At 40.7% G+C, this 26,205-nt stretch overlaps 1 protein-coding gene across 2 annotated transcripts in view; it reads left to right on the top strand.

Annotated features, from left to right (window-relative positions):
• Window positions 1–25,109, top strand: part of LOC127964633 (TGF-beta receptor type-1) — a 62,106-nt gene extending 36,997 nt beyond the window's left edge. For both annotated transcript variants that reach the window (XM_052564899.1, XM_052564898.1), the window contains 7 exons: window positions 4,076–4,318; window positions 4,448–4,678; window positions 9,885–10,052; window positions 19,393–19,549; window positions 19,959–20,083; window positions 21,618–21,748; window positions 22,383–25,109. In XM_052564899.1, coding sequence (XP_052420859.1) covers window positions 4,076–4,318; window positions 4,448–4,678; window positions 9,885–10,052; window positions 19,393–19,549; window positions 19,959–20,083; window positions 21,618–21,748; window positions 22,383–22,508 — 1,181 coding nt within the window. In that variant the 3' untranslated portion in view covers window positions 22,509–25,109. The remainder of the gene's footprint in view (window positions 1–4,075; window positions 4,319–4,447; window positions 4,679–9,884; window positions 10,053–19,392; window positions 19,550–19,958; window positions 20,084–21,617; window positions 21,749–22,382) is intronic.
• The last annotated feature ends 1,096 nt before the right edge of the window (window positions 25,110–26,205 follow it).

The raw sequence follows: 26,205 nt of genomic DNA, 5'->3' as shown, positions 1-26,205 counted from the left end.
CTAGCTGGATTGCATCCACAATCCACTTTGAAAGCCTTTGCTTTGAGACCGGTAACCCTCTGGCGTAGTTTTCAAAGCATATGAAGATCTGCTCTTATTGAAGATCGCATTATTGGAGCAGAATGCTCTATGTAGACTTTTAGAGCCCTCACTGGGCAAAGCAGATTCAGCTGTTTCCCAAAAACGTCCCATATCTTCTGATCTGTATGCGGGTGGAGCCTCCACTCTTCTGAGGAGACTCCGTTTCTTGACAGCATATCCGTGCCCTTTTTCAGTTTGCCCTGCAGATGCACTGCTCTCAGGGACCCCAAGTTGCTCTGGGTCCATTCCAGTAGTCGCGACGTTAGTCTGAAGAGACGCGTTGATGACAGGCCACCTTGGTGATTTATGTAAGAGACCACTGTCATACTGTCTGATCTGACCAGCAAGTGGTTGCTCCATAGGTCTGACAGGAAGCTCTGGCAGACTCCTTGAACTGCAATCATCTCGAGGCAGTTGATGTGAAGCCTGCTCTCCTCTTTTAACCATCGGCCGAAAGCGGGTTTCCCTTTGCACAGCGCGCCCCAACCTTTGTTGGACACATCTGGGGAGATCACTTACCTTGTGCAAACCATACCAAGCGGAGCACCCTGTTCCATCTATTGCATGTTCCTCCAAGGGGTCAGGGCCAAAATGCAGTCCTGACTCACCTTGATATTCAGACGTCCGTGACACCACGCATGAGGTGGAACACGCGGTTTCAGCCAATATTGGAGGGGACGCAAACATAGCAGCCCGAGCTCCAGCACCGGCGATGCTGCTGCCATAAGACCCAGCAACTTCTGGAGTGTTTTTAGGGGTCGAGTAGCACCTATTTTGAAAGAGGCCGTCAGTCGTTGTAGAGCCGTGGCACACTCCTTCACCATTGTTGCCCTCATCGTAACTGATTCTAAGACTGTTCCCAGAAACGATATCCGTTGGCTGGGGGACAGCGAACTCTTGGCAAAATTCACCCTGAGCCCCAGGCACTCCAGATGGCTGAGGAGCAAAGTTCTGTAACCCAATGCCTCCCCTCTGACTGAGCTAGAACTAGTCAGTCGCCGAGGTATTTGAGAATGCAGATTCCCTTCTGCCTGAGAGGGGAGTAAGCCGCATCCATGCACTTTGTAAACGTGTGAGGCGCCAGAGACAGCCCAAAGGGGAGGCCTTGTATTGGTAAGCCACACCCTCGAAGGCAAATCTCAAGAACGGCCTGTGATGGGGGGCTATCTGGATGTGAAAGTAAGCGTCTTTCAGATCCAGCGAAAATAACCAAACCCCTGAGCGTATTTGTGAGAGGATTTGTTTCAACGTGATCATTCTGAAGCGCCGTCTCACAAGGGCACGGTTCAGATGTCTTAAATCGAGGATGGGGCACAGCCCGCCATCCTTCTTGGGAACTAGAAAGTAACGGCTGTAAAACCCTGAGTCGCAGTGTGAAAGTGTGGTGGTCGTCTTGCGAACTGAAGGGAATAGCCGTGTTTTATTATTCCCATGATCCAATCTGATATCCCGGAATGGCTTGCCATTGTGAGGCCCGGATAGACGGAGGTTGGATTAACTCGAGTGTTTGTCTGCCACGGGGGGACATAGCACTCGTCAGTGTTATGTGAGGAAAACTGCTCTTTTTGTGAAGGAGTGTGTTTTTTATTTTGTGCGCTATAACAGCGCTTTGCTGTCTGGGCACTAAAAAGGGGGCCCATTGTTTGCAGTAAAAACAACTTCCTCACTGGGGGAGATCGGCGCATCCAGGAACTGGGCTCTGTCAGCATCCTTGATCTCTGTGAGGTTAAGCCACAAGTGGCGCTCCAGGACGACCAGGTTAAACATTGAGCGGCCTATGGCCTGGGCAGTGCTCTTGGTAGCACGTAGTGCTAAGTCTGTTGCACTTCTCAGCTCCCTGAGCGTGGAGACATCTGGGCCAGACTCATCAGTGGCGGCGAGAAGATTGGCCTGGAAGACTTGTAGCACTGCTATGGAGTGGAGCGCCGTGGCTGCTTGCCCTGCTGATGAGTAAGCACGCCCGGCGAGCGGGGTTTGGACGGATGGTTGGCTTTGGCTTTCCATTCAATGGCCGTGGGCGGGCAGAAATGCATGGCCACAGACTCGTCCAGCGGCGGCAATCGCTCATATCCTCTCTCTTCAGCACCGTCAATTGAGGTGAGGGCGGATGAAGATGAAGTATGCAAGCACGCCGAGTAGGGGTCGTGCCTCGATTTTGTAAGCTCGTCGTGGACCTCCGGGAAGAACGGGGAGGAGACCATTCCAGACCCAGCTCATCCACTGCCCTGGAGAGAACGCAGATAACTTTGGCGTCCATCCCGAGTTTCGGGCGGCTGGGTTCAGATAACATCGAGAGGGCGGGGTCCGGCGAGCCCGCCAGCTCCTCAGCATCTGAAGCAGCTAGAGACATGCTGTCCTCTAGCAGTTCTTCCTCAGTCCCTCCAAACAAGACCAGATCACTCGCAGCAGAAGAGGGACATTGGTCTGGCTGAATAAAGAGGACTGGGGAATCCACTCTGGGCGGAGAAAATGAGGCATGCGGGGGCTGAGCCGGCATGAGCTCGCTTTCATCCTGTTGCTTTAATCCTCTGCCCTGCCTTTTCTTCCTTACCGGCTTGCAGGAGGAAGAAAACGGGAGGGTGCGAGGAGCAAAATCACTCTCTGAAAAGAAAGCGATTCGCGAGCGCAGAGAGGCGATATTCATGTTCTCGCAATGAAACAGGAATTCCTCGCGAGTGCTGCGTCAGCATGGCGTTTCCCCAAGCACACGACACACTTGCTGTGCCCGTCATCAGCATGCAGAGGGGCTCTGCACCAGCTGCAATGACGAGACAGCATTTGAGAAATTTGCTCTTTCAATCTCTCTCTCGCCGAAAGGCCGTCGTCTGTTAAATATATGTAACCTTTGTTTTCTGAGTAGGTAACGAGACACTGTATCTGTAGCCATGAATCTTGCCAATTTGTTTGCTGATGGTGGCACATGCACCACCCACTAAGGCATATCACTATTGCCATTGCCCCTAAGATTTCCAGACGAAGGAAGCCATAGCAGGACTGAGTATGGTAACCTATACAGTTTAAACTAGAAGCACTTGTATTATTGTAATTACGGTAGTTTCATAAAAAAAGTTGAGAACGCTTTCAGAGTTCTTTTCTTTGAGTTGCTCAGCAAATTTTGAGATAAAATTACCAGATGTCATGTTTTAGATTGCTGTTCTGTACCACCAATGTTATCATATGAGGCAGGTAATGTATATAGAATGGGATGTCCCCTATAAGAACTGACGAATCTTTCCAGAAATTATTAAAAATTAGGTCTGTATACTTGGTTAAAGTGGAATCATTTCACATATATCCAAAATTCAACAGCGGGTGAACAATGGATGGAAATAATGTTGTATTTCTCAAAAATGCTACAGCAAAAATGTTACCTTTCATGTTAATCAAGTGTGCAGAGTGTGGAAAGTCCTTTACATGAACTAATTAAATTTTTAAACTTATTGCTCATTGTAAATGTATTTTGTCATTGGCATTCACTTTCAGAGTAGAAGTGAAATATCATATAGTAATGCATTTAAGAATTGGCCTTTCCAAGTTCTGACAAACTCTTTTATTGTATAATTCTGAGTTGTATTTTTCAAGAGTAACTCCTCCTAGAGAAACAAATAGCAAAACAATAAAAAAAAATTAAAAAATAAAAGTAATTATTAATAAAGAAAAAATATATACAGTTTAAAAAAATCTCATGGCTTTACTTGAGTGCTCATAATTTAAAACGGCAACTGTCAAAACTCTCTTTCTCTCACACATGCAGTGGCTCCACTATGTCATGCATCATGTCATGTTATATATGCTAGATGGCTACCTCTCTCCACAAGTGTTGTGTTTTCGTTCAGCATTATTTCCACCTTGGTTTTTTTTTTTTAAATGTCCTCACAAATATACTTATCAAAGACGTGTTACATCAGTTGACATGGTTCTTAAATATCATCACCATATAAAATACAATGCATGAGATGAGCAATATATGTGTATGTTTTTTTATTTGTTGTAGAGCCACCGCCTGAGGGGTCTGGGTGGAGTCAGCTGGAACTAGCAGCCGTAATTCTTGTGCCATCGTGCCTGGTGTGTGTAGGTGTCATTCTGGGAAAGTGTGCCATACAAAACCTGCGGTGCAACCACATAAAAGCCCACAAACAGGATCCAGAGGAACCCCTGGATGACCAGACTCTTGTGTCACCTGACAAATGCCTAAAAGAGCTTATTTATGACATGAGCTCCTTTGGCTCAGGATCAGGTAATCTGTGCTCTGTGCTCATCAAAAAAAAAAAAGAAAAAAAAGAAAAAAAAGAAGATTGTCAAATGTTAGTTAGTGTATGTTTTTTTTTTAACCCTTCAACTCACAGATTACATGATATTCTTTTAGGACTGCCACTATTGGTCCAGAGAACGATTGCTAGAACTATTGTCCTGCAGGAGAGTATTGGGAAGGGGCGCTTTGGGGAAGTGTGGAGGGGCAAATGGAGGGGGGAGGACGTCGCTGTGAAGATCTTCTCCACACGAGATGAGCGTTCCTGGTTTCGTGAGGCTGAGATTTATCAGACCATTATGCTACGCCATGAGAATATTTTGGGTTTTATTGCTGCTGATAACAAAGGTATCACATTTTATGATTTTAGTGTCTGAATGCATGACAATACATGAAGAACAATTATTATTATTATTATTTTTGTGTGAATTTATTACATTTGTTAAATATATCCATTATAATCATAGGAGTAATCATGTTACATTGCATTACAACATTTTTGTAATATTTCCTTAAAGGAATTTTCCTTCATTTGTTTACTTAATGATGCTTCAATATATGATGCTATTGTCAGTGACCAGGTATGAAGAACAATTATTATTATTGATGAGTTTGTTGGTCATTGTTTATCACTTTGTGAAGGCAGCTCTGCCTCAGACTCAATCCAAGATGGATGAGCAATTGTTGGCTAGCCTTTGCACACATTATTTTCTTATAGGGTCTCCATCAGGTAATAATAAGAACTTTTAATAAGATAATAAAATATTTTTTTGGTATGGATCACAAACCTAGGTGTTTCTGACTTCAACATCTCTAAAAAGTTGGAGAAGAGATATGCTAAGATGCTGGGGGTCTGAGAGATGCTTGCTGCTAATCTGTTGATAGCTTCGGCACCTGCTTGGAAATTACAGCCTCTGCCTCCAAATCCCTGCAGAGCTACATCTGCACTAATCGGCAAGTCTTATATGGCTGCTTTTCAGACAGGTTTGGCTTTATGCATTATGATGGTGTTACAGGCAGATGTCCTTAAGGACATACTGTAGATGAGGGCTCCAGCTTGACAGCTGAGGCAGTCAAGGAACTCAGGCAAGCTTCTGACTTATTCCTGCAGGCTACCAAGCACAAAGCTTTCTTAATGGACGCTCCAGACTTTCAGAGAGAAGTTTTTTGGCTGTTACAACTGCTGTGGATCATCTAACTCTTCTTTCAGATTGTTTGGCCTGGTGACTTCACCCAAAGATATGTTAGTATTCACCCCACAACTGTTAGTTCTTTGAAAACTCGATATTTGATTAATGTATGCTTCTCTGTTAGAGAAATAAGTCATAGAAGAAATGTCTCCTTCTCACAAGGCCAGTATTTTCTGAAAAATGATTAGTTGTGTCTGATCCTGGATTTGCGTCCAGGTAGATGCGCAAAAAATTTGCAGTTTAACAATTCTGACAGTGAAGATCATTCTGTCTAGAATTCAAACCCGAGATTTTTTCATGACGATCCATCTGAAGGATGCATATTTTTGTATTGAGACCATCCAGAGACACAGGAAATTCCGTTTTGTGTTCTTGGAAATGGATGTTTCCAAACTTATCCTGTCCAGTCATCCTACTACTTGTCCACTTGATCCTGTCCCCACTCACCTCCTTCAAGCGATCTCTTCTTCAGTCATACCTTCACTTACTCACATTATCAACTCCTCTCTTCACTCTGGAACATTTCCCTCAGCATTTAAGCAGGCTCGGGTAAGCCCACTGCTTAAGAAACCATCTCTAAATCCAAAAACTTCTTCCATTCATTGCAAAGACACTTGAGCAGGCTGTGTTCAACCAGCTCTCTATGTTCCTCGTACAGAACAACCTCCTGGACAGCAACCAATCTGGCTTCAAAAGTGGCCACTCAACTAAGGCTACCCTGCTTTCGGTTACTGAAGCCCTGCGACTGGCAAGAGCAGCTTCAAATGCTCAGTACTCATCTTACTGGACCTGTCTGCTGCTTTTGACACGGTTAATCACCAGATTCTCCTGTCCACCCTCAGAAAGATGGGCATTTCTGGAACCGCACTCCTGTGGTTGAAGTCCTACCTCTCCGATAGATCCTTTAGCGTGTCTTGGAGGGGTGATGTTTCTAAGTCACAACAAAAATCTTTCTAAGTCTTGTTCTCTCCAGACTGGACTATTGTAATGCTCTCCTGGTGGGCCTTCCTGCATGTACTATCTAGGCTCTGCAATTTATCCAGAATGCAGCAGCGAGGGTTGTCTTCAATGAGCCAAAAAAATCTCACATTACTCCTCCCCTCATCCGGTTACACTAGCTACAAGTAGCCACTCGCATCAAAATCAAGGTACTGATGCTAGCCTACATGACGACCACTGGTACGGCACCAACATACCTAAACTCACTAGTTCAATCTTATGTGCCCTCCAGAAGTTTGCGCTCTGCAAGTGAACGACACCTTGTGGTGCCATCTAAAGACTCATCTTTTCTGCCAGCACTTAACCAACTGATACTAGCGCTTTTCTTTTTTTTCTTGTATTTCATTAAAAAAAAAAAAAAAAAAAAAGCCCTGGCTATGCGTTCTGTACTAGACTAACTAAGACTTGTAATGGCACTTGTATACTGTTTTTATTTTCTTGTTGATCTGATTGCTTCTATTGTTCTCATTTGTGAGTCACTTTGGATAAAAGTGTCTGCTAAATGATTAAATGTAACTGAAACATCAAAAGGGGAATGCAGAGAGTGGAGGCTACACTTTTAAGTAGTAAGTCTGATCTGGCAGAGATTCAGAAGTGCAGAGGTGGATCTGTTGCTTCGAAAAAACAGCACAGTGCCCTTGTTGGTTCTGTCCCCTCCATAACTTTTGGCAAGAGATGCTTTGGCTTTGCAGTAGCTATTGGTCAACATGTACATTTTCTGCTGATATAGCTGATCTCAGCAGTTCTTTTAAACAACCAAGGAAGACAGAGTTTATCTTCTGTTAATTGCTCCATTTTGGCCAGGTTTCCTTGGGAGATTCCAGTTAGTCCAGATGTATTTATCAGGCTTCGGGCACTATATGGCAACCTCATCCAGGGACGAATATTTGGGTCTCCATCTCCATTCTGACTAACTGTGATCTTTCCTCAGATATAACTGAATGCCTTTAGTTGACAGCGTTTTGTTTCCATGGTGCAGAGAGCAAGGGTTGGATTTGGTTCACAGGGTTGTGTTTGCTCCCAAGCTGTTTTGTTACAGTCCTATTCTTCTCTGCCCTTTAAGTCTCTGGAGAGTGGAAAGTTGCACAGGCTTTGCCCAGTTAGGGCATTAAAGGTTTACTCTGACCACATAAGCCAGTAGAACAAGGATCAGCTATTTTTTTAAGGTAACTGTAGCAGGGAGCTGCTGCTACCCTGCAAAGGATATCTTATTGGGTGAGAATTGCTATTTGCTAAACTTTTTGAGGTGCATGGTTATCTTCCTAACCCTATTTGTTTCTGCACACTCTATTAGAGATGTGACTTTTCCCCTAACTTTGCTTAAAATAGAGTCCTTATAGGATATGCGTGCAGTGGCAGGCTGATAACCCAGCAGTTACCCAGTATTTACCTCATTGTTCAGTGCTGTAGTATACTGTTCTCATAGAAGATATATTAGAACGTCTTCTTGATTACGTACGTCTTGTTCTCTACTCAGGAAACCAAGGTTGCATACTTTACCAAAATGCTTTGTTAAATAAGTTATTGCTCCTCATGCATTTTGCTTTAGGTTACCAAATCAATGCAAGTTTAAAAGCAAAGTCATAATTTAATCCCTTAATGTCATTCCAAACCTGAATTTCATACACATTGAAATTCCAATTCCAAACATTTAATTTACATACACACACAGTTGCAATCAAAATAATTTGACTTTGCTGCTTCGAACAATTTTTCTTTTCAAAATTGTTTTTATTTTTTTTTTTTAATTAAATTAAATTAAATTAAATTAAATTAAATTAAATAATTCAACAAAGGTATCAGTAAACTATTTACCAAATATATCAAAACACATTTAAGTGATTTTGAGAACATAAAGTTGATGAGTAATGAGGAAAAAAATTGAATCAAATTGTCTTTAAACATTCATGTACAAAATTATTCAACCCCCCAAAAGTCAAATCTTTTAATTTTCATAACGATTCAATTTATGCTTCTTACAAGTGCTTAGAAGCTTATGTCACCTCTCTACTACAAACATGGGTGATTCCTCACTTGAAAAAGCTTTCATATCACTGATGATCTTTGGTTTACACATTACCACTACTTTCTTTAAATTCCAACAAATATGTTCAATACAATTTAAATATGAAGACGGATCAGGCTTCTTAAGAAAATTATATGATAAATCCCTGAACCAATCATAGGTAGATTTCAATGTTTACTTTGGGAAGGCTCTCCTGCAGAAAAAGTCCATTGATGATCAAGCTTTAGTCTATGCACCAAAGGCATCTTTGCCAAATTGGCATGATACTTAACATAATCTATGATGTCCTTAATACAGTCAACAACTTAACTTCCAAAAGCAAAACACCCTGACAACAATACAGGCACACCTCCATATTTGGCCATGTGTATGGTGTTTTCCTGCTTATATAAGCATTGCTTTTCTTGCACCAGTTATGTATAACCAGATTTTATGAAGTGCGACCTGATCTACAGTTTGTTGAACCTGGAACAAAATTGTGATTAACCAATCAGATTTGAAGAACCAGTTTATAGTTTTTGTGAAGTTTGGCTTACAATCAGAGTTTGATGCTTGTACATCAGTCATTCATATATAATTTTCTCTGATTTTAGGTATTACTCATGATTGATATTAGTTGGAGGTGTAGGGATATGGTCAACACTAAATTTTGGGATTACAATGATAATAAAATTAAAATGATGTTCCAAGGTCAAAAAAATATGTTGACTTAGAAACACATCTAATTCAACAAAATCAGGAAATGCCACCAGATATACTGCAGATACAATGGGTCCAAAAAGTTCCAGTTAGGTCACATCACTCCATATTTTAATCTTCCAGAACTACTTATTATCTAACCTTTTATATTCTTTCGCTCAAGAGTAGTATTCGGGAAGATGCCCTAACACGAAGGCCATAAGGGTTATTCTTATTCTCTGCAATAAAATGGTATTTCCCTCCTTCTATCAGGTCATCTTGCAAATCTTTTACAGTACATTGCAGGTTTTTTCTCAGTTGCTCTAATCAAAATGTTTTATGATATTGAATCATTTTGACTGCAAATGTATATATGAAATACACTTGTGAAATAATAATGATTACAAATTATGAGGTAAATTATTATTGCATATAGAGTCACGTACTGGTGTGAGGAAATATTTTATTTAATTAAAGTTATTAAATCAAATCAAAATGAAATTTCAAGTTGATTATATTACTTATGAAACCAGCATGAATTTAAAGAGTACATTTCTAAGAACATGCCATGTTTTTTGGATTTCAAAAAATCTGGTATGTTCTTTTTCATCTTGTTTGAATGTCCTGCATTGTAATCTCTCTTTTTTTCCTCTTTCTTCAGATAATGGCTCATGGACACAGCTGTGGCTGGTGTCTGAGTATCATGAGCACGGGTCTCTTTTTGATTACCTGAACAGATACACAGTATCAGTGGAGGGGATGATAGTTCTGGCACTGTCCATTGCCAGTGGCATTGCCCACCTGCACATGGAGATTATTGGCACTCAAGGTACTGATCGAACGCAGGAGTAATATGGGACTATGCAATGAAACATCAGTTTGATTTTTGTTTTGTTTTGTTTTTGTTTTTATTTCGCTGCGGGAGAAACACCTTTAGTGGGAGAAAACACTTAGTCGTGGAAATCCATCTTCTTTTGTCAACACAGTGTAATAAATGAAATAAATGTAGTTACATCTTAAGTGCAATACTGATCATGGAATAAATGTAATTAATATGTAAGACCAGAACTCGTTATCTGGGTTGTAGTTCAACACAAACTGGTAGTCTTTGAAGCCCATGCTTAAATAATTGTTAGAGATGTAGGCAGAGATCTGCGAAGGGTCTGGCTACAGACTTGGATTGGCACTTCCAGACTTGCATTTTAGACAGTTGCACTTCCACTAGTGAAATGACTTGCAGTCGTTTTCATTTTTTATTTTGTTATATTTATTGATTACTTTTTGATTGAATCTCCCAGCATTTTATAGCAATAGCCAGGTGGTGAAAATAAGAAAAAAAGACACTAAATTAAGAAGTCACTTCCAATCGCCACTTGCGCACTCTGCTACTTGCGATGTCACTTGCAATAGACACAAATCCTGCTTATTGTCAATGGTGACAAGACGCTGTGATGCTTAAATTAGGAAAACTAATTTAGTACTATAACTTACAGGGTCCTGCAAGAAAAAGACCTGGAAATCTGTACTGCATGAGAACATCAGAATATGACTGCAATACACAAAATTATATTAATAAACTGTATATTGAGTTGTATATTGATATTTTAATAGCATTTTAATACATTAAAGCCATATTAAGCGTTTCTGTTTTTTTTCTATGGGAGGAAAACTTAGCGCATTGCGTTCATATTGAGAACTCTAGATCAGTGTTTACTCCCACCTCATCTGCTACTCCACCTGGTTGCTCAGGGGTTCTGGCTACTTTTAACCAATTTCAGCCCATCTCTCTCATTGAATTGAGGAATTTAGTATCACATATGAAACCTACTACTTCATCTTTTGATTCTATCCCCTCTTCTATTATAAAGGATGTTTTTGATGTAGTCGGTCCCTCCATTCTGGTCATCTTAAATCTATGTCTTACATCCGGCACTGTCCCTACATGTTTTAAGCATGCGGTTGTCCAGCCCCTGCTCAAAAAACATGATCTCGATGTTAAACTCCTAAATAACTACCGTCCCATTTCCAAGCTTCCTTTTATCTCAAAGATTTTGGAAAAAGCCGTTCTGTCACAGCTGCTCCCTTTTTTGACCACTCACAATATACTAGAACCTTTTCAGTGAGGTTTTAGATCATTTCATAGTACTGAAACCGCTCTGCTCAAAGTAACCAATGATCTTCTCCTTACACTAGATTCAGGTGATAGTGTCATCCTGATATTATTGGATCTTATTGCCGCCTTCGACACTATCGATCACAACATCCTCCTTACTCGCCTTGATCAGCAGGTGGGCATTAGGGAGACTGCATTACTTTGGTTCCGTTCCTATCTCAATGATAGGACTTTCTCAGTATCTATTGGCAAGTTCTCCTCATCCTCTGCTTCTGTTTTATATGGGGTCCCTCAGGGATCCTTCTTGGGTCCCATGCTTTTTAGCCTGTATATGCTCCCACTGGGTGACATCATAAGGAAACATAACATCTCTTTTCATCTCTATGCAGATGATTCACAGTTGTACTTGCCTCTAAAATCTAGGGATTCCATACAATCTCTTCTGGACTGTCTCCAAGACATTAAAACTTGGATGGTTAATAACTTTCTCCAGTTAAACAGTGACAAGACAGAGGTGATTGTTTTTGGTTCTCCCAAGGCAAGATGCACTGTGGTACAACATTTAGTTAACTTCACTCCATTTATCAAACCCTATGCTAGAAATTTGGGTGTCATTCTTGACTCAGAACTCTGCCTTGACAAACAGATTAGTTCTGTTGTTAAAAATAGTTTTTACCAGCTCAGAATAATTTCCCGCCTGAAGTCATTCCTATCTTTTAACGATCTTGAGACAGTTATCCATGCCTTTATTACATCACGGCTGGATTATTGCAATTCCCTCTACTTGGGCCTCCCACAATCATCACTTAGACGTCTGCAGTTAGTACAAAATGCAGCAGCGTGTCCTTTAACTGGCACTAGGAGGCGTGAGCACATCACCCCCATTTTGGCATCTTTGCATTGGCTTCCAGTTCCTTTTAGGATTCAGTTTAAAGTTTTATTGTTTGTTTTTAAGGCACTTAATGGGCTCGCCCCGACCTATATCACCGACCTTGTACAACCATACTCGGTTCAAAGGTCACTGAGATCCTCAAACAAAGGGCTCCTGCTTGTGGCTCCTGCTCAGGGCTTAAACAGAGAGGTGACAGAGCCTTTGAAGTTGCTGCCCCACGTTTGTGGAACCAGCTCCCCCAGGATATTAGATCTGCCCCCTCCATAGCTACATTCAAATCCAGGTTAAAAACTCATTTTTATTCCTTGGCTTTCCTTGTTCCCTAACCTGGTACCTCTGTTTGTTTTCTGTATTTCTGTGTTGTGTGACGTAATATTGAAGGCTTATTTTTATTAATGTTTTATATAATTATGATTATTCAATCTATGTGTTTATATTTTTATTGTCTTTTTAGCTATTCATTGTCATTCTTTCACAGACATTCTTTGGTCAGTTTTGCGCTGTGTTTAAATGTGCTTTATAAATTAAAATTACTTACTGACTTACTATATTTTGCTGTTTTGTGGCCACAACATCTTTTTCTTCTATTGATGACTTGCAGGACCACGTACGTTGTACTACTAAATTAGTTTTAATCATTTAAGCACCACAGCATCTTGTCTCCATTGGCAACATGCATGATTTCTGTTGATTGCAAGTTATGTCATAGGTGGCGTAGAGTGCAAGTGGTGATTGCAAGTGACTTTGCCAGTTCCCTTCAGGAAATCGAGCTGTGTTGAAATGCTATGGGAACGCCTTCAGCGTAACCACACTCTGAATCATGTGTGTAATCAGTCTAATGGATGGGCAAGACATCACAGGTGGGGTGACTGTTGATCTAAAATCAGTCTTGTCCCCTTATAATTCAATCACAGGGCCGAATACCAGTTGCCTTGTCAAAAATCTTTATTGACATATATATCAGGCATAGGAGAGAAACTTGTTATCTTTGCCAGCTGTATGTTCATTTCTCCATTTCTCCGTTTCTAAGTCTCTCAGTTTCTCAGTTTCTCAGTTTCTCAGTTTCTCAGTCTCTCAGTTTCTCAGTCTCTCAGTTTCTCTAAGGCTTTAACAGTGACCATGGCTTATATACCACTGACCAAGTTCCTTACAAGGTACAGAAACATGTTGGTTTGTTTAAAATAGAATGTATACTTCATGCTAACATCAGTTGGTATATTTATACATACATACATTGGTGGAAAGAAGAAACCACCCTATGCATCAGTGGAACATATTACATACACGTTCAAGTAGACATTCTGGTATGGTCAAAATTAGTTCCTCTCCCTGTATCTGTCATATAATCCTACATGTTCATGCAGACTTTAACTCATGCAGTAAACTTCATCATGCACTAAAACTTCACAAATAAATAAGTAATATTAAAATAACAAATTTTTGGTCTTCAGTGACATAAAGACCAGGAAGCTTAAAAGCACGTGCGGTGGATACAGCAGCAGCTTTCTGTCATTCAGCAAGCGCTCTGTGGATGTGTCAGTTCTCTCCATTTCTGTGTCTTATAGGCTGTGTGTTCCTCCCTGCCGGCGCTACATTACTGGTGGGAATACACATAGTCTGTGTTGTCTGCTTGTATTTCAAGGGAGCTGGCTGCCCGTATTGTGAGCAATAGCCGCTGCATTTGCTTTGCTCCCCTGGAAGGCTCTCTTTTAAGGAGGGAGCCTTCACCAGTATTCCTCATGGTGCCGGCACCTCTACTGCCAAGGCAGAGTGGCAGCTGCACTCATGGGGATCGCTAATGGATCTGGTGGAGGGAATGGAGTCATGGCAAGTCCCTTTCTTCTTCCTCACCCACCAGATCTAGTGCCCGATCTCTGAGATCGGAAGCCCACTCCGCCATTTATTTCCCCCAGGGAGAGGGCTCAACGCTTCGCCTGTCGGAGCCTGGCCTTCTTCCCCAGTCTCCACATTGAGGTGTTGAGTTCATGGGTAAGACCCTTCTCAGCGGTTCCTCTCTAACCACTCTCTAGCTTTTGGGGTTGCTGGGTGGGAGCAGTCCCTTCCATCTACCAGCTCCCCATAGTGGGAGACCAGGGTCTTCTAAGGTGAAGCCGGATCTATCTGCGGACTGTTCTTCTGTCTAAGATTCCTCAGCCAAGGAGTCATGGCTCATGACTTTAGATGGCATCTCTCTTCAGTGCCCTAAGGATCTGCTAACCCTACCACCCATGGTGCTTTAGGCAAAAGAGGTCTCCGGCGAGCACTTTTCTCAGTTTCCACCTGGAAATGCAGTGGTACTGAAAGGCTCGTTACCTCTTCAGAGATCTCTAGAGCAGCTAGCTGGGCTGTCCCCTGCCGGTCCACTGCCTCAGGGCACCAAGCTAGCAGTTCTGATTACACCAGAGTTGGGTATATAAGGAGCAGCGCGAGCAACTCGCACTCAAGCTTTCACTTCGGAGCAGAGCACATCACTTGCTGCTTTCACAGGGTATTTACAAGCGAGTAAGCTGGTGTTGGTGTGTTGGAGTGATTCAGCGGTTCGTCTGGGTTTCCTGCAGCAGCTCCCGAATTCTTCTGAGTGCTTCAGCACCACTGAAAGAGCTTTTTCTCTCTCACTAAAATAGTAAATCGGTTGAATTTGTGTCTTTTTAAAGATGTCATTTCGCCTATGTGTGTTTCTGGGTGTGGTCGATATATCGCTCCTTGTGACGGCCTAATCTCTGTGTCACGTGTCTGAGCTTTCAGCTCGCTGAGACTGCGTTTGTGGATGACTTATGTTCTTGATCAGTCTTGGCTCTGCGATTCAGTTCGCCCTGTCTCCCCGTGTCTTTACGAAAGTCGCAGAGGGAGCCCTGGCTCCTCTCAGGGATCAAGGTGTCTGTATCTTCAACTACCTTGATGACAGGCTGATTCTAGCTCACTCTCGCGCGGTTGTGTGAGCACAGGGATCTGGTGCTCAGACACCTCGCCTGGCTGGGTCTTCGGGTCAACTGGGAAAAGAGAAAACTCCCCTGTGCAGAGGATCTCTTTTCTCGGTATGGAAATAGACTCAGTTGCCATGTTGCCATCAAAAATACGTCGACATGCGTGAAATGCGTCGATGCGTCACACTATTTGTTTACATCTCTCGTGAGATGCGTGAAATGCGTCGACGCGTCACACTGTTTGTTTACATCTCACATAGTGGCCTACTGGGAATGGAGAAAGTTGAATTCTATCACAAAAACAGAGACCACTGTTATCAAAAGTATGGGAATACTTTAAAAAGAGGACAAATAAAAAGGCCCTTTGTTCCCTTTGCAAAACCGATATGGTGTACCACGGCAGCACAACTGCGATGCGCGAGCACCTCAGAGGAAAACATCTTGGCGCTCTCCGGTGTTACGTTTAACTGGTTATCATGTGATCTGGTGACCAACTTCCTGTTTCAGGTCTGATATTCTTGCGCTTGCGGCATTATGAAAACTTTAGATGTTTTTAACTCGAAGCGGTGCGAACGCGGCTGGAAAAAACGAGTGCGTCGCGACCGCTTCGCTTCCATTATGAGTTCGCTTATTGCGCGCATTCATTGGAAATAACGAACTTGAGCGCGCAAAAGACGAGCCACCCCGAATCAGCTCCAGATCTCTGGAAACCATGCTAAACCATAGCAGAACCCTGACTACATTTTATGGTTTGTGATGCTAAAGAACATTTCATGACGTCTCAGACTACTGTAAATTTATGGCTACTGTGGTTTAATTAATTAAACGCTATCATAAACTCATATTTACCATAGTAAAATAATTTTCTTTGCCTATTTATTATTTTATACTGTAAAAACTTCAAACACATTCGTTGAAAATTAATAAAGGTTGAAATATTATATTAGTAGTTAGTTAGTTATATTATATTATATTAGTAGCTCGGACGCCCTGGCACACAGCTGGCCGCTGGGCTTGCACAAGTATGCGTTTCCCCAGTGAGCCTTCTTGCACAGACTTTATGCAAGATCAGGGAGGATGAGGAGCAGGTCCTCATGGTTGTGCCTTTTTGGCCCAGCCGTACCTGGTTCCCCCGAACTTGTACCCCTCGTGACATCCCATCCCTGGCTAATTCCTCTGAGGAAAGACCTTCTTTCTCAGAGGCGGGGCACCCTCTGGTACCCACGTCCCGATCTTTGGAACCTACATGTGTGGGTTCTGGACAGGTCACGGAATGTTTAGGTACCTTGCCACCTCAGGTGGTAGCTACCATCACTTCAGCTAGAGTCGTGTCCACCAGACACGCCTATGATTTGAAGTGGAACCTCTTTGTCACTTGGTCTTCTTCGCGTTATGAGAACCCCTGGAAATGCCCGATCAGGTCAGTGCTTTCCTTTCTTCAGGAAGGGTTGGAACGAAGGCTGTCTCCTTCCACCCTGAAGGTGTATGTGGCTGCCATTTCGGCTCACCATGACCCTGTTTAAGGTAAGTGTTTTGGGAAGCATGATCTGATCATCAGGTTCCTGAGAGGGGCCAGGAGGCTCAATCCGCCTCGCCCTTAGCAAGTTCCCACTTGGGACCTCACAGTAGTTATATCAACAGTACAGAGGGCTCCCTTCGAACCCTTTCTCTCAGTAGAGCTAAAATTTATATAATTGAAAACTGCGCTCCTGATGGCTTTGGCTTTGGTGAAGAGGGTTGGGGATTTTCAGTTGACGAAGTGTGCCTGGAATTCGGGCCGGCCAACTCTCATGTTATCTTGAGACCCCGTTCTGGGTACGTGCCCAAAGTTCACACCACTCCTTTTATGGATCAGGTGGTGAACTTGCAAGCGCTGCCCCTGGAGGAGGCAGACCCAGTCCAGGCACTGCTCTGTCCAGTACGTGCACTCTGCACTTACGTTGACAGAACTCAGACCAGCTCTTTGTTTGTTAAGGAGGCCAGCAGAAGGTAAAGGCTGTCTCCAAGCAGTATCCCAATGGGTAGTGGATACTATTGTACTGTCTTATCAGGCTCAAGATCTGCCATGACCCTAGATCTTTGTATTATGTGTCTTTCCCTTGGCAAGCATCTTGCCAGCTCTGTAGTTGAAACTTCCACCCTGCGAGCTGGTAACCTCAGAGTTTAAGTGTATCTACACCTTTTGCTTAATACCTGCCTTTGAAAGTCTTCAATCGAGCAGGAAGCCTGCTAGCATAAGTCCAGCTGGAATATGCTACCCATTGATTTTGTATCAGCTATAGGCCCTCACTCGTGCTGGCTTCATGACAGGGTGCTATCACTTACACGGATCACTGGCAGACAGTCATGTGGCGTTTTGTAAGGGACCCCATTCGTCAGTCTCTTTCTGACGTAATGTAGAACGTGACCGACTGAAAGGTAACATCTTGGTTACGTATGTAACACTCGTTTCCTGAAGGAGGGAACGGAGACGTTACGTCCCATTGCCATATTACTGTTCCATTGAATGGCCGGGTCTTTGGGCTCGGCTCCTCAGCAAAACTTGCTATATATACATATTAATATACATGCTCTTACATACATGCTCTGCGGGGTGGAGCTCGTGATGCAAATTCATTGGCTTGTTTTGTAACCACTCGAAGGTGATTGGGCTCTCGGGCGAGATCCCATTCGTCATTTATCAATCTCTTTCTGACGTAACGTCTCTATTTTTTTCCTTCAGGGAACGAGTGTTAAATATGTAACCGAGACATTCTTGTCTCTGGGCCTCTTGGTCTGCTGGGAGCTCCTTGCCTCTGCATAAACACTAGGGGACCGTCACCAGTTTGGGAGCAGTTGGGAGGCCGCTCAGCCCATGATGTGTGGAGCCGTCAACTCCACGTGGCAAATCAACTGACAGGAGATGCTGGCCACGTTTCTGGCATTGAAACACTTTCTCAGAGACCTAAGAGATTGCCATGTGTTGGTCTACACCCACAACACTGTGGTGGTCTCTTACATCAACCACCAGTGAGGTCTGCATTCACACCCCCATTACAGGCTGGCACAACAGATCTACTGCTAGTGGCCGCCCCATTCTGGCTGGGGTCCCTTCTTGATGGCTCTCCATGGGAGATTCCCATCAGGAGGGACCTCCTTTCCCACCAATGTTCACCCCTGCACAGAGCTGTGGAAGCTATGGGTGTGGCACCTGAAGGGGGCACAGCTCATAGCTTCTGGTCTCTCAACCAAGGTTGTTGAGACCATCCTCCAATACAGAGCTCCCTCTATGAGGAAACTGTGCACCTTGAAATAAAAGCTTTTCACATTTTGATCAAGTTAACTGCCTAGTTGGTACAGGGCTGTACCTCTGTTCTCTCGCCCTAGCTGTGTTCCTCCATACTAGGCAGGGACCTGTAAGTCTGGTGGTGTGGGCATACTCACTCCAATAGCGTTTCGACACAGCTCTAGTTCCTGAAGGGGAACGTTTGTATGTTACGCATGCATGCGTTCTGCAAGTGAACATCGCTTCATTGTGCCATCCAAAGAAGCACAAAGTCACTTTTACAGACTTTGAAATTAAATGTTCCTTCCTGGTGGAATGACCCGCCCAACTCAATCCGAGTCATTAGCCATCTTCAAGAATCGTCTTAAAACACATCTCTTCCATTTTTATTTGACCCTCTAACTTTAGCACTCACTATTTTAATGATATTCTTAAAAAAAAAAAATAACTACCTTTTTATTATTTTGTTCTATTTTATTTTAATTTATTATACAATATATATATAGCTTGCTCTATTCTTTTTCTATTCTATTCTATTCTATTCTATTCTATTCTATTCTATTCTATTCTATTCTATTCTATTCTATTCTATCTGTTTTCTTTTTCTTTTTCTTTTTTCTTTAAAAGCCCTTAATTGCTACTTGTACTGCGTTTAAGCTAACTGAGACTTATTATAGCACTTATATATCATTGTTCTTTTTTTTCTTTTTTTTTCTGATTGCTTCCATTGTCCTCATTTGTAAGTCGCTTTGGATAAAAGCATCTGCTAAATGACTAAATGTAAACGTAAATGTAAGTCCTGAGTACATGAGCCAGTCATACCTAATTAATCAAAATAAATTAATAACGTGGAATAACCTGTAATAAAATTGTCACTTTTTAAAATATAATTAAACACTAAGGACTACCTTGAAAATGCTTGGTCAGGTATATGATGTGCACTGTTATTAAATTGGCTTATTGCTCTTGTGACAGGAAAGCCTGCCATTGCCCACAGAGACATAAAGTCAAAGAACATTCTGGTAAAGAAGAATGGAACTGCTGTGATTGCTGATCTTGGTTTGGCTGTCAAACACGACTCCAACACCAACACTGTTGACATCCCCATTAACCACAGAGTGGGCACCAAGAGGTTAGACATTATTTTTCTTACATACATTGTTACTTTAAGTATTAAATCATAAAAAAATTCAGTGTAAGAGCCAGTCACTGTATTTGAGTCAGCGGTCTCTCAGTAAAAACATACAAGATAAAAGCATTGGTTGCATGTGCAGACAGGTGCTATAATATGACTAATAAAATTGTTCTATTTACTATCATTGTCTGTATGTTTTAGGCTTTGGATTTGTGTAATTAAGATTCTTGAGTGGTAAAGAGCATGTATCTTTGCATTTATGTGTGTCTGTGTGTGTTTGTTCTCTGTTCCTCTCTGTGAACTCTTCATTGTTTGCTTTCAGGTGTATGAAGTCATCTTGATGGGGGTTAATGTGTTCATGTGGTGTGGGTACATTACTCTAATGTGAGTGTGTTTGTTTCTACAGGTATATGGCTCCAGAGATCCTGGATGATTCCATAAACACGAGCAGTTTCGAGTCATTTAAGCGTGCTGATATCTATTCACTTGGGCTGGTGTTCTGGGAACTTGCTCGCAGATGTTCTGTCCAAGGTGCCTTCCTGTGTTAAAGATTGTTCATATACAAATAAGTATACACTAGCAGTGGACTGATTTAAATTATGTTTTTATCCATGCATGTTTTGAGTAAATAATGGTTCCTTATATACTAAAATGGCCTGTGTGTGTGTGTGTATGTGTGTTTTATATGTGAAGCAAATGACAGATAGATAGATGATGCCTGTTCAGTGTTCAGAAACATTGCCTCCTTGGGTCAATTAGAGGTAATAGGAAGTATTTCCTTAGCAATAATATAAAAATAAATAATATATATGGTAAAGGTCAACAGACATTATGAGAAGTTTCGTCTGAGATAGTTGAAAGACAAGGTGGTGTCATTGTTTTAAACTACAGTATTTTATAGACCTGAGAGTAAACCCATATCCTGTGTGCTACTACTAATTCTACTACTCACATTTGAAAAGGCAGTCGAAACAGTATTTACACAGAAGTCTTAAAGACACATTTGAATACAACACCTTGTTCAATTGTTCAATAACACATGGTGACTGTTTAGACCAGGGGTTTTCAACCTTATTTAATTCGGGAGCTAGTTTTTAAAAATTAATGCTATAGCTGAGAGCTACCAATGTTATACAGTAGCCTACTTAAATCTCTTAATGTGTCAAGTGTCAGTGTTGTTAAAATGTGCTTGATATATATAAGCCAAAAAATAGAATTAGCAGCACAATGCACTTTTTATTTACATAAACAGTGAAAATCATCATCAAAAATTAATCAATCAATCAATCAATCAATCAATCAATCAATCAATCAATCATAACTTTATCTACATGTTGAAATAAAGTTTTGACCATTTTTAAAATGATAACAAATCAGCCTTTAAATATAGTTTTTCTGATGAGTCAGAATTATAAATTAAATTAACTGGTCCATAAAGAGTTCTACATAAGCTAATGTGCATTCTAAAAGTCTCAACACTTCTGATAACAAAGCAGGTTATTTTCCATCAATCAGTTAAGATCAACAACAAAATTCTGGTCTGATTTTGCATTGCATACACAAATATGTCAGACTGAATGAATTTGCAAATCCATGGTTTGACAGCAGAGGAAGCTTACGAACTGCAGAACAGAGCTTGTCTGGAGCTGTCACTGTAACCTCTGTAAACAAAGCTGCGCTGTGCTTGCTTTATTACGCATTACAAAGGGGGGAAGATGGAATGCAAATGCAAACAAAACTTTTCTGAAGACAATCGGTTTGCTATTATGCATTCACACAAATAATGGAATCATATATTATTTCATTTAAATTCCCCCAGCAGTCTGCCTCCAGTCATTTTTTTCCACACAAAACGAAACAGTGTTGCATCTGCGTGAGACTCACTGAACTGTATTTACTGTGAGTTTATATTATTATATATTTTTTAATCGCGATACTCAAATACGGGTATAATGAATTCAAATTCATAATGAGATGATCATTAAAATAACCTCACAGCAGTCTGGCTGCAAGCTGCTTTTTATTTTATTTTTATAAACTCTTATGAATGCCTTGTGCTCTGCAGGGATTTATGAAGATTTCCAGTTGCCTTATTATGACCAGGTGCAATCAGACCCATCAGTGGATGATATGAGGAAGGTGGTGTGTGAACAGAAACTACGACCCAACATTCCCAACCAGTGGCAGAGCTGTGAGGTTTGTGTGATAAACCTACCATTCAGGTGACATTTGATAATATGTCATTTATATGAGGAATCTATTGAAGTTAATAATAATGTTGCTAATCTAATAATGCTTTGAAGGTTTATACTATACAACTACATTATTTTCTTTTGAAAACATCTTAAATTAACATAATAAAATAAAATGCTCCTCATCATAATACTACTTCTTGGTTATTTGTGTTTAAAGAGTTCGTTCACCCTAAAAACGAAATTCTCTCATTAGTTACTCACCCTCATGTTATTCCAAGCACTAGTTCTTATTTTGTTTATTTTTGTTCAACAAATATCAACTTTTAAGAAATATGATTTTCCTGGACACAGAAAATAACTTTTCCTACTATGTACAGTGTTGGAACCTGTAGCAATATCAGTCTGTTGAAGGTACTTTGGGAACACTGCAACAATCTTATTAACTAATCTACAGAATCCACAATAACTAATCTAAACATAAAAACACATAATTATACATCTCTATCCAAGTAAACACAATGAAACAAGATAAGAGATAAATGTTTTCACATAGATTAAACATTGTTTCTGCTTCAAGATTTAAGTAGATAAAAGTATAGAATCACTTTTGTGCTGAACGCTTGTGTTTAATTCAGGCACTGAGGGTTATGGGTAAGATCATGCGGGAGTGCTGGTACGCCAGTCCAGCTGCTCGGCTGACAGCACTACGTGTCAAGAAGACTGTACCTCAGGTAACTGTGGTCAAGGACATTAAAGAGTAAGCCAGTGGCCTGGTGCCCCTCTTATCTCTGTCAGTGTTGTTGTGACATTTCAGATGCTCAGTTGAGATGCCAAAGATTCCAGGAGCTTAAGAGGGAAATGTTATCTTGTGCTTTCTAAGCATTAGGAGAATTAACGAAAGAGAGTGTATTTTGTTTCTTAACCAATAGATGGTGATAGAGTACTGATACTGTATACTGCTACCTCAACTGATCCTGTAAGTGTCAAATGCTTGGAGTTGCACTTGTTATGCTTTGTGCCATTAATGTTTTGCTTGGTGTTACTTAAAATTACACAGTGTTAAAAATATAAGTTGAAATGTCTATACACACACAGACCAACAAACAGGACCAACATTTTAAGACCATGTTTTGATGTCAGACAGTGTAATGTGGTCTGAAGTAGCTAAGCTTGATTTTTCAATGTGCAGATTGTGGTTTCCTGGAACTATTTTTCTACTGTTTACCACAGCTCTCATCATTTTCGATTGTACTGTCTAACTGAAGGAGGATTTCCTGTAAACCCTATCATTTCTGAATGTAAAAAGAATAGTTTGCGTTTTGTGTATATGCAAATGTCTGGGCCAAATCCTGATGTCTAAAGCAAAAAAAGGAAAGAAAAGAAAAACAAGAAAAAAAAAGAAAAATAAAAAAAGTTATGTATCTGATCATCCAAAGCCTTTTAACCAGATTCTTCTCAGAGCAGGGGTCTCCAACCTTTTATATTTCACAGACAGGTGAAAATATATATGTGGACCAGCTGGATGTCAATGCAGTGTTTGAGGTGTGATCATGTTAACTATTACATTAAATTTACATGAAATCAGCACAACTATATGATTCTCATAACTATTGATGTGATTATAACAACTTAATTCAACACAGGGTGAAGTTCTGGAGATTTTACACCTACCTGTAGCCTGTTATATAGATTCAAATTCAGGTGCGGCTCCTTTGACTCAAGAAGTTAAACCAGACAGCCATGCATTCGTAGATGCTGCTCTGTCTGCATATCCCAATGTAAAAGGATCAAATATGCCTGATATGTAGTAATTCAGGGACTTGAAAATCTCTGCTCCAGTTTTACTGCTGTAGCTGACATTAAAAGCACCCATGCACTTTGGCTTGAAATATATTGCTCATAAACCAGTATGTCCATTGGTCAATTTGTCAAGCTGCAGTGCATACAGTGACTTGTTTTGCCTGTCTAACAATTGTACTTCAATTTCATTTATTCTCAGTCTGAATGTGGTAGCTGAAAGGACTTCTTTAGTGAGATGGTCAGACATCAAGTATGACTTTTAGTGCAGCCATGGCCGTAGCCAGACTTTGAAAATTAGTGAGGTCCAGGGGGTTTCTATAATAAACCCCTTATTATAGAATTGTGCTATAATAACCCCTATAAATACAACTTAATTATATATCCTATTTATTGCATCAAAGTTTGTTAATACTATATTTGTGTGGTGGATTACCATGTTATGATTATGTTATGGGCTTTATTGTCCCAATAAGGTGACATCCATTAAATTAGACTCAATAAGTTATTATTGCATACTCCTCCAATGTACTACAATACTGAGGTGCAGATAATTGCCACTATTTGCAGTAAGTAGTATAAATAGCAGAAAATCCTGCTATTTTAACATATTATATATAGAATCTATAGATATTTGCACTTAGTGTAAATATCCGCTGCCTTTTTTTATTACAGGCAGACTAATGTCGGCGGTGCTATGTTGCCAGATGTTGCTATTAAAATGAACAGAAACCTATAAATAAATAGAAATAAACCAAAATTATTTAAAATATTTTGGAAATTAGATAAAATAAAGTTATCACTGACCCTAATCCACGTGTCAAATTAAGTGGAAAAACTAGTCAAAAACGCTTACATGAAAGCTGCGTCTCGAGCTCTCACTTGAACTAACCATGGACACTAAACATTCTGAATTATACATGCAGACATTCAAATGAGGAGTTTAGCAGCATATGAGTCAATCAGAGAACACATTTTATTTTTGAACATGAAAAATGTACAGAGGTGACCTCATAGCTGGCTACGGCCATGAGTGCGCCATGTTTGTAGACATGGTGGCTTTCATTGACCCATTTGCTACACATGCTCCAAAGCGTGTGAACGGCCCATAGCCACAAAACCTTATTTAAGTTATATTTAAGTCATCACATTTTTGGTTAAAGGCAGCTTTCCTTTTTCTTATCAGTAGATGCATTATCGCCATTCCATGTTCTTTTCCTGCCTTCTTCACTAAATACATTTTAAGGGATGTCTGCTGCAATAGTGGAACTGATGTTCTTCTGAAATGATAGCCTCTCCATTGAATTACATAGTTAGCACTTTTTCAATAAATTATGTTTTGCTGCAGACATTTTTCCCAGATTGTTCTTGTGACTAGTAGCATACAATAGAACAGAATAGAATATATATATTTTTTTCATTTTACAGCTGTTCAACAAATATTTATTTCTCTCACATTTGAAAGTACACGCATACAAAAATGTACATTAAACAAAATATGAACAATGATACAGAAAAAGTAAACAGCAAAAATGTATACAGGTAGACAGTGCAAATGTAAATATATATATATATATATATATATATATATATATATATATATATATATATATATATATATATATACCAAATGTGAAAAATAGGTATAGTGTAAATGTAGAAAATATTTACAATAGTGAATGAAATATTAATAAATACAAGATAATTAAGGAATAAATATAGAAATATGAGAACAATGTGCTGCACAACTACACCGATAGCTGTATGAGTGATAAGTGTATAGTTCTTAGTTCAGTTTTAAGATGGCAAGCAGGTAAAAACTGTTCCGAAGGGAACACGTCCCAGCCAGGATTTTAATAATGCCTAAAACATCCAGAGCAGTTTGACCAATAACATGCAGGTATTGTACATAATCAACCAATCGTGGGGCTGTGTGTGAGAAGGTGAGATCTAGAGGGAACGATCAAAGCGATGCAAATATGCACACTTGTTTGTTCGTTCATTCAATTGACTTGAACCGCCGCTGCACCCAAATCCCAAAAAAACAAAGTGCGCCACAATGCTTCAAGTCAAACCAACAAACACACGTGAAAACGATTCGAAAGCATAAGGAGCCATCTGCTCTACTCTTTATAGCTCTCATGAATGTAACACAACGATCAACCTGCACAGTGCAAATAGCCGAAACCTGGATATTTTAGGCAATATTAAAATCCTGGCTGGGACGTGTTCCGTATGAACGGCGCATATGGTCACCCTATGTAGATGTCAGCAAGTGAAGGTAGATGTGCACCAGTGATTTTCTCTGCAGAGTTGATGACTCTACAAAGCTTTTTTTTTTTTTTTTTCTCAGCAAAAGTTCAGCCAGCATACCACACCAAAAAGCTATGCTTCCTACTGAACAGTGGTAAAAGGACACAAGCAGCTGCTGAGACAGGTTAGCTTTTTCTCAGCATCCTCAGAAAGTACAGCCATTGCTGTGCCTTCTCGATCAGGGACATTGTGAAATTTAATGGTTGTCACCCTCTCCACCATTTCTCCTCCAACGTATAAAGGAGGTTGGTTCCTCTTTCTGTTTCTGGCAGTTGATGATGAGCTTATTTGCTTTAAAGGTGTAGAGTGCAAGGTTGTTATTAATAGACATTAAGACTGATAGCTGTT

This window comes from Carassius gibelio, chromosome B9 (genome assembly GCF_023724105.1).
Source record: "Carassius gibelio isolate Cgi1373 ecotype wild population from Czech Republic chromosome B9, carGib1.2-hapl.c, whole genome shotgun sequence".
NCBI classification, from domain to species: Eukaryota; Metazoa; Chordata; class Actinopteri; order Cypriniformes; family Cyprinidae; genus Carassius; species Carassius gibelio.
This window is presented reverse-complemented; position numbering and strand designations above follow the sequence as displayed.